This window comes from Poromitra crassiceps (genome assembly GCF_964638095.1).
Source record: "Poromitra crassiceps genome assembly, chromosome: 7".
Classification (NCBI taxonomy): Eukaryota; Metazoa; Chordata; class Actinopteri; order Beryciformes; family Melamphaidae; genus Poromitra; species Poromitra crassiceps.
In genome coordinates, this window is record NC_139628.1 from 35500372 (window position 1) to 35509717 (window position 9346).

The 9346-nt window shown below is 44.7% G+C and overlaps 1 protein-coding gene across 1 annotated transcript in view; it reads right to left on the reverse strand.

The window, feature by feature from the left end:
- The window catches only part of LOC310779574 (phospholipid-transporting ATPase ABCA1), a gene marked incomplete at both ends in the record, with an annotated part of 271956 nt that extends 263573 nt beyond the window's left edge, over positions 1 to 8383 (reverse strand). Inside the window, 4 exons of the mRNA XM_083640100.1 lie at positions 737 to 864; positions 1577 to 1718; positions 2454 to 2547; positions 8318 to 8383. Of these exons, the coding sequence (XP_083496226.1) occupies positions 737 to 864; positions 1577 to 1718; positions 2454 to 2547; positions 8318 to 8383 (430 nt within the window). The remainder of the gene's footprint in view (positions 1 to 736; positions 865 to 1576; positions 1719 to 2453; positions 2548 to 8317) is intronic.
- Positions 8384 to 9346: the final 963 nt, after the last annotated feature.

Below are 9346 nucleotides of genomic sequence, written 5' to 3' on the forward strand. Positions count from 1 at the left end.
CTAAATGAGCCTAATGCAAAGCAGCAACTTATCAAGACAAACGATCTGTCAGTCTGCACAGCAAATTGCGTCGTAAATAATCACGCGCCATTGTTTTTGAGGGATAAAGGAGAATAACAAATCCTCGAAGTTGTCATCCACATAAAGGGGATACTTTCCTTGATGAAGAGTGCTTAACATAGACATAGCAGAGTGATTGTTGCTGAGGCTGAGTGTCTACTGTACCAATTATTTCTGAACCATTACTCGGTGGCAACAGAGCTTTAATCATTTAAGATCAACGGAAAATTTTGAATTTGTGCTTTGACCCATGTTGCACTTCAGCAAGTTCTTTGATGGTGACTTTGGGGTATTTGACAAGCCAGGAACAAAACATCCACATATCGTACAGTAAGCATTGCAACAATATCCTTACTGACCATTGTCGTTATTTTAAAGTCAATTAGCCTATCTCACTTCCCACCCAAAGCATTCATTTTGTGTCTAAAAGGCAGGAAGTAACACATACTGTACAAGCAAGACATTAATTGGGGCCTCAGCACTGGAAGTTGGAAACGCTCATTAGTGTTCTGCTTGCAGCAGTGTTACTTCCTGCCTTTTAGACACAAATGGGTGAATTGTGGGTGGGAAGTGAAATACATGTAGGTGAATGGATCAAGACACTGGGACAACATGTAGCACACTGCATTGTAGCACACAGCTGTATTTGTGTTGGTGGATTTAAATGTCTAAATACCATTAACAGGGTTAGATAGTGAGAGGATTGAAGCCCATTGGTCTATGTCGTCGGCCAGCCGCTGTGCTTTGCTGAGAATGGATCTGTTCACCAGGAGAGTCTGCAGCTCGATCAATATCCCAGACACGCTTTGAAAATCAAGAGAAAAGAGGTCATCAGTATGTCTGCACGTTTTGTGTTTCAGATATCGCTTGAAAAAGACACACTGGCAAACAGTGTTGGGCAAGTTACTTGGGAAATGTAATTAGTTACTGATTACTGATTGCTGCTTAAAAAGTAATAAAAGTTACTTTACTTTTTCAAAAGTAATTAGTTACATTAGTAGTTACATTACTAGTTCGTTTTTCTTAAAAAAATTTACCCCCGAAAAAGTTACATACTACCAAACCAGCTCCTTTTACAACTGAATCCACTTTATTGGAATGAAATACAGGAGTCCACTATTGGCCAGACTGCATAACTGTGTGTGTGTGTGTGTGTGTGTGTGTGTGTGTGTGTGTGTGTGTGTGTGTGTGTGTGTGTGTGTGTGTGTGTGTGTGTGTGTGTGTGTGTGTGTGTGTTTGTGTGTATATATATATATATATATATATATATATATATATATATATATATATATATATATATATATAAAAGAAAAAAGTTACTCAGCGTTACTTGGATTAGTAACTGTAATCCGATTACTGTTTTGGAAATTGTAACGCCTTACATTACTTAGTTACTAAAAAAGTAACCAGATTACAGTAACACGTCACTTAGTGACGCGTTACTGTACCAACACTGCTGACAAATCATTGACATGCATGCTTACAGTAGATGAGGTTGAAAAGCAACAGTACGTACAGGGAGTTGTTGAAGTTGTTGACCTGGCCCGGGCTCTCTCCTGGCGTCGGGGAGCTCAAACAGGGATTGTCAATGTTACACATCATACCTTGGAGCCAAGGCAGCACACCAGCCGACGGCATGGCTTTATTTGGATAATGACCTTGAGGAACAGAGGACAAGATTCATTCATCTGCCCAGTTGGATGTCTAAACCACCGTTGTGGAGAAATATTGAGCCAGTGCTGGGTCACAGTGGTAGGTGGAGAGTTTTTTTTACGTCCCTACCGCTACACAATCATTTTGTCTCGACGTGGCGACATGGCTTTGTCGGTATCAATTTGAAAGTTGTTATAGAAACAAAAATGAAACTTTGGAAGAGCTGTCTTGAAGCCATATTTTTTTTACTCTTTTATAGCGATTTAACACACAGCATCCGTTGTAATGTGTAGCCAAAGAAAACACCTGAATCCAGCGTGCGTGTTCCAGTCAAACAGTGCCTCCACTGAAAAGAACAGGAAGTTGAAAAGAACAGGAAGTTGATTTTATGCTACTGACACATTGCTCTAATTGGCCGCCTCGTTAGGCTTTTGGCTCTGACGAGAAAAGCTGGAAAATGAAAGTCGTGAGTAGTGATGTCACTAAGGGCTGCAAATGAGAACACCTTATGGTATGGTTAAAAAAAAGGGGAGGGGTTTCAGATTTCAGATTTTCTCAGCTATTAGATACAATGACAACATGCTTACAAATGGAAGGGCCAGGAACAAATATGAATATGGAAGCTTTGGCAAAGATAATTAGGAGTCAAATAAGGATCACTGTTACTTTCCTCATGATACTGGCATAATCAGTCCTCTGTTGATGCAAAGGAAGAGACAAGAGGATGTGTTTGGACTTACATTGGCCTTTGTAAATTGGCTTATTGGTGGACCGCACCCACACCAGGATGAAGAAGAGAAAGAGAGGCCACACCACCTCGACTACCAGCCGCACCTGCAGAAAGATGGAGTGTTATCGACATAATGATTGGTTTATGAAGTTCAACCTCGCTCGGAACATCATGGCCACTGCTTACTTTTTTTTCTTTTCTTTAAACACAGGCCCACATAATATATTATGCCACTGCTAAAATTCATAGAGCATCTCTCTAAAGGTAGGACAAGTAAAATGGTGGATATGTGTGCACATTCCTTCAAAATGCCAACAGGGACTGAAGGTCATTTTTTGTTGCTCCCCGGAGAATTATAACCCCTACTTTCATATTTTTACCCCACAGTTAATCTGATGGATAGAGGATGATCGGCAGACAAATGAAAGTCTTTTGTTTTATATAATGTCACGTTAACCTACAACGTTTAAAGCCATGAAATTGGCTACAAAAATAAAACGTAAGTTATGGGGTTTCGAAAACCTTCTCATAAGAATTGTGGATCAAAGCTTTTGAGTGCCATCCTATGATGTCACCTTTCTTTAGAATTCTCTGCCTGAAAATGATCAAACTTGTTGTACAGATACAAATCATAGCATTGACATGGATTACTCTAAAAATGCAGCCTTTTCTGAAATGATTAGTTGCATTAAAATCTCCTTTTCAACTCTGTGTGTGTGTGTGTGTGTGTGTGTGTGTGTGTGTGTGTGTGTGTGTGTGTGTGTGTGTGTGTGTGTGTGTGTGTGTGTGTGTGTGTGTGTGTGTGTGTGCACGCGCGTGCGTGCGCATGTGCACACAGTGTACATGTGCAGTGCAGTGTATATGCACAAGCACTCGTATAGCATATCTGTTTGCTGTTCCTCCCGCTATTACAGGATGAGGCTGTTGGTGCTGTTGGTGACACCCCAAGCGAAACCCATCACACTCTCCTTATCTCCTCCTCTCCACACTCTTCTGGGTGTAGAGTGGTTTGCCAACCACTTCCTTGCTTGAATACAGCCACTTCAATACCTGTTAGCAAGCCCTGTCCCATGTGACATGATATGCCAGGGTTTTATTTTAACCCAAGGGAACGGGTGGAGAAAGAGACCAACACAGCACAAAATGAAAGACCTAAAGACTTTGCTAGTTTACTACATTTTCTGTTTTTCTCTACAACTAAGGCAAAGTGAGTGATACGTCGCCTAGATACCTAGACCCGACATTTCAAAGATTTTCCTGGGACGGCACGGTAGCTCAGTGGTTAGCACTGTTGCCTCACAGCAAGAAGGTCCCGGGTTCGAAACCTGGTCCGTCCCAGGTCCTTTCTGTGTGGAGTTTGCATGTTATCCCCGTGTTGTGGGTTTCCTCGGGGTGCTCCTGTTTCCTCCCCACATCAAAGACATGTATGTTAAGGGGTAATACTCCGGTCAGTCGCCCTGACCAAGGCACTGGCAAAAATAACAAGTAGGATGAATTTCTCCACGGGGAGATTACATTTGAAACTGATACAATACTCATTTGCAACAGCCAACAGGCATTGATAGTATCGATAAGTATCAATACTAAAAACGGATATAATACTGATTGCCAACAGTATTGATACCAGCAGTGCTTTCTCTTGATGAAAAATCGAACATACTACAGATTTTCCCCTCCCTATTAGTAGTGGGTATCTGTTGCTTCAACAAGCTAAAAGTGTTCTGATGGCTGATGACTAGAGCAGAGGTAATCTGCTGTGTTCTGATAGGCTGATGACTGGAGCAGGGGTAATCTGCTGTGTTCTGATAGGCTGATGACTGGAGCAGGGGTAATCTGCTGTGTTCTGATAGGCTGATGACTGGAGCAGGGGTAATCTGCTGTGTTCTGATAGGCTGATGACTGGAGCAGGGGTAATCTGCTGTGTTCTGATAGGCTGATGACTAGAGCAGGGGTAATCTGCTGTGTAAGGCTGATGACTAGAGCAGGGGTAATCTGCTGTGTTCTGATAGGCTGATGACTAGAGCAGGGGTAATCTGCTGTGTTCGTGCAACGTTTTAATGATTTTTTTCCGGCCTAGATTATGGAGAAGCATGCGTCTGTCTATCCATCCATCTGTCTTCATTTATTGTTATGCCTCTTGATGTGTTGTCATTTCATATAGACCATTGATATTTTCCCGGGTATCGGTAGAAATTCTAGCATGGTGACAACCCGACACCAAAGCAGTGCAGTGCCGTTTGTCTTCCTCGACACGAGTCAAGGAAACATGCACAAAGCTGAAGGGCGAGAGAGCGAGTGGGATTTGTACAGCGGTAGATTTCACTTCATAACGGTAATTCCCCCCTGCTGTGACGTGTTGTCACCAGCATGAAACATCCACGGGCGTCAGGCGCACACACAGCGGATGACTTCCATGGAGACATGATCATCACAGCGCTGCCGACTCTTCGCCCTGCTGCCTCCGTCGTCTACGCTTTTATACGCGTCTCTCGGCACACCTCACACCACTCAACACCCCCCCCCACACACACACACACACACACACACAAAGCCCTCGCGGCCGACGCCTCCGCTGACCTCGTCTGCCCGCACGCCCATCTCGCCAACATCTCTGGTGGAGTGTCCTGCTTAGAGAAATCAAATGTAAGACTCCAGTCAGCCAAGCCACAGCTCCCCGCTACGCTCCAATATGATGCTCAGGCCCCCGTGATTGAGGACGTACACGAGCACAAATGATGCGAGAAAAGATCTTCTCCCAAGGTTGACTTCGTAATTAACTGAAGGGCAAGCGGAGGAGGTGAGGCAAACTCAAATAATTATACATCACATATTGCTTGTTTTGTTACGGCGCCATGGCAACCTCATGGAGTTCTTCGATCTGTGATGCTACAGTTTCTATAGTTAGTGGGGGGTTACTTATGGGGGTGGTGGTGTTGGTGAAGAATGTAGTTCTTCTAACGTAAGTTCCGTCAGGAAGACTATCATCTGCACTTTACAATTTACTTCTTATTTCTCCACCCTTTCAAATCTGTCACATGCTCGAAATAACCTGTCAACTTCCGGGCGTCAATTGAATAATCAGGTGTTTGCCTCCTGGTCTCATATAACCAATAGCATAGCGTCACATCACCTCTCACCCCCACACACCTCGATTGTAAGCCTATCACATTGATATTCACCCCCATGCTAAGCCAATCACATGGCTGTGTACTCTTAAAATATGCTTCTTTTTACCCCATTCAGCCTGCTCATACCTGCGCTGTCAGTCTCGCACCCTCCACCTCCCCTTCTCCACGCAGTCTTCACAGACCCATCCGTCATCTGATTAATCAGTCTGAGGAGTCTAATCATAGTCTCAGAAGGAGAGGCAGGCATCACCATCACCACCACCAGTATCTAGACTCTACAGGGGGATCTATCTGGCTGCTGCTCATGGCTGATGCAGCTCTATCTCAATATCTCCCTGTGATGTCTAAGCGCCAAAGACTATTAACAAGACCTAATTCTCATCATATTTTCTGTAATTCATCATTCAGTCACTATTGTAAAACATATTATTTTATTCATTCTCTGGTATCTAGTCTCTCCTGATTGAAATTAATATGGCCCATTTTGTTCGGTGCGGTACAGCTAGAGACATCTACACACGGATTTGGGTTTGACGGATAGGCCTGGGCCAAATCTTCGGTTGTAGATCTTTGGCAATGAATTACAGATCAGGAAATTGCAGAAAATCACATTGCATGAATTTAAAAGAACCTGGATCAAATTGGAAATTCCGTCCCTTAATTCCCGCCGGTGTGTGATGTGTCAGGGAGGATGTAGTTCTGCTGAGAGGGGAAATTATCATAATGTATTCCAAAGAAAGCGAATGGAGAGGGGAACCGAGAGATCATGGGGACTTTCTCAATGTCTGGCTCCCCAGGCGTTTGCCATCGGACACGAGTGTCTTTGTGAATAGATAATCTCCCCCTGTGAAATTATGTGAAATACTGGACCATAAACTCAGTTTCATGCCTGTTATTAAATCTTAAAAAGCTTGGTGAGGCATTCATATAATTGGTCATTAACCTCCACAAGCCCTCCAGAAAGCCCCATTGTCCTTGCTAACTCCCACTGGCTTTGTCTAATAACAATATTTCATGTTGACACTGCCCAAATATCCTACATTTCATGCACAATATCAGCATTGTCCTCTGATGCTTTTCGGGGGGGGAAAGCTGACGAAATATCCCCGATACAGAACAAAAAGATAGCGCCCTTCTTTGTGGTAGTTGATCCAAATTAACAAGGGGAATGTTTCCCTGACACAGAGTTTGGGAAATTGCAAATGACTTTGCCCTGAGTTATCGAAAAACAAAGTGAGAACTTTGTCAAAAGCTGACTTTTTGTGAAGATGTCTTTTGTTCTACTCTGGTAACCGAGGCGCTCCACTGTGCTTGATCCCTTGACAAAACCAGTGGGTGGATGTTACTTCTTTCATCACCGCGAGGGTATACATCAAAGACTAGCGCTGCCGTTCACTGTAACAGCTACATCTGCCTCAAAACTGCCTTGTAGGCTGAATAGATTCCATGGCAAATTTCCGATCGTTGGAATGCAATTCAGACCCCATGGAAGCCTTCTTGTCGCAGTCCTGTTGCGTGTGATCCCTCAGCCAGTGGAGGTGTCTGTGACATCACTGTGACAATCATATCCACTCTTCGTCATTAGCTGATGAATCATATCCACTCTTCATCATTAGCTGATGCCGTGTAGACCGGTGTGATCGTAGTCCCTCTGCACGTCGGGGCATCGGCCCAACACAACAACAGTGGGAGCCGGCCACACTGCTGGACTGGACATCGGCCGAGCAGAGGACCGCCGCGCCGGTGAAGGAACTGGCGGGCAGCCAATTGGCCGGCGACTCGACACAGAGTGCCAGCCGCTCCTTTTCACCTGACAGCGGGGAGCTTCACCGGCAGGACGTAGCGCGTGGGAGGATCGCGCTGTTACCACCGGTTCCCTTCCGCCCCGAACAGGCGCCCCGACCGGAGGAGGCGCTAGTGCTGCGACCAGGACACATACCGGTACCCTCAATGCGGCTTCCCGCTCGCAGACACAGCCAATCGTGCCAATAGATGCCCGATCAAGCTGGAGGTAACACGGGGGCACGAACCTGCAACCTTCGTGTTGGTAGGCAGGGAATCTACCGCTACACTACCTGGACGCCAAGTTGCAACTTAACTTTGAAGAATAATACCCTCGACCAACGAGAGCCAAAGTGGTATGATAATACTGTATCAGAGAACCATGCACAGATCAAAGCCGCCACCCTAACAGTTACACACATCAAAACTCGAAATCAAATAATCCTCAGAAGAGACGGCACTTAAAATAACGCCTAATTGCCTGGTAACAGTGCTGGGCGTCAATAAAGCTGTGGATGCCGGTGGCTACTACACAGTCAGTTGTTAAGAAGAGCCAGAGAGAGAATTTGCCCTTCAAACAAACCATATAAAATCCCTCATCCCCCATCCAGTTCCATTAGGCCAAAGGCCGGCGTTGTTAGGCCTAATGCAGGCAATGTGACATAACGTGCACAAGAGATAGATCTCCAAAAAATTGAAGGTGACACTTTGAATTGGTTGGCATTAAAGTGAGATTGTTCTCTCTCTCTCTAGTGGGGGAGTTAAAAGCGGCTTACATCGATACTGGACTATTTTCGTTGTCAAATCCCTCCTATTACCGTTCCTTGAATATCTCAGTTGCCCTTGATAACACAACCCTGGAACCACATCCTCGTTCCTCCTCCATCGCTGACCAATCTGAGCAGATATGCGTTGATTTGCAAAAGGGGGGTGGTGGCGGCGGCGGCGGCGGGCAAAAGTGTACCTTCTGTCTCTTCCGGAGAGTGAAGTTCTTCCACAGGAGCAGAGTGAGCTGCGTCAGGAGACCCATTACGCCGTATCCCGGCAATATCCTGCCAAAGCGTCGCTATGGCAACTGGCCCACTTAATAAACCCTGGAGGGAATAAAAGGCAGAGTTTGGTTTTTAATACAGAGGAGCAATGCATCATGGGGGAGTGCCACTAATCATTCACTTCCCCAGGCCTTGGGGCTTATGGCGCAGCACCTGTTCTATGAATTATTATCGCCTACACTCAGCGAAACTCAAGACTCGGCTATCGGAGATTAGCCAGTCCGGTTCCACGGTACGAGGATACTTTACCAAAAGATACAGGGTCGTTTTATTTCGTGTAGCGCGTATAAATCAATTCATCAAAATCCCGTCATGTGGGTCCAGACGATGTGCATTGTCTCAACGTCATTGCCTCATGGCCACAAAAAACTCAATTAATCAGGATTATTGGTGACCAGTGTGCAATGAATTATTGGAAATTCATGGCCAACTACATCACTTTTCGTGTGGAGCAAAGACTGCAGTAAAACATTTACTGCGCCTTTTTACTGGCCTCTGAACACTGATTACATAGATAATAAACAAATTGATCTGCCGTGGCATTTTAGACTCGTGCATCAAATATGACCTTTATTTAAAAACTCAGTCATTCCACAACAGACGGACTCTCCTTTGATTATGGCTTGATCATTTGGCCTGCCCTCCAGTTCCAGGAGATGTTAGTTCTATAGTATACAAGTGAAATTATACAGCTATCGGCTTTATCAACATAAAATGATCATGCCCAGTTTTAGTTTTAGTTTTCTGATCCAAACAAAGCATCCAAACCGCATTGAAAATGTGTTCCGGTTCCAGGCTGGGATCCTAACTCATGGCTACTTGTCAGATATTGCCAGCATTTGGATCAATAGCTCAGTAAACAAATATGTGAGGGGAAAATTGTCTGCCATGCAGTTATGGATTAGACGTTTAAAAAGTCTTAGGCACAAGTCTCTGTGATA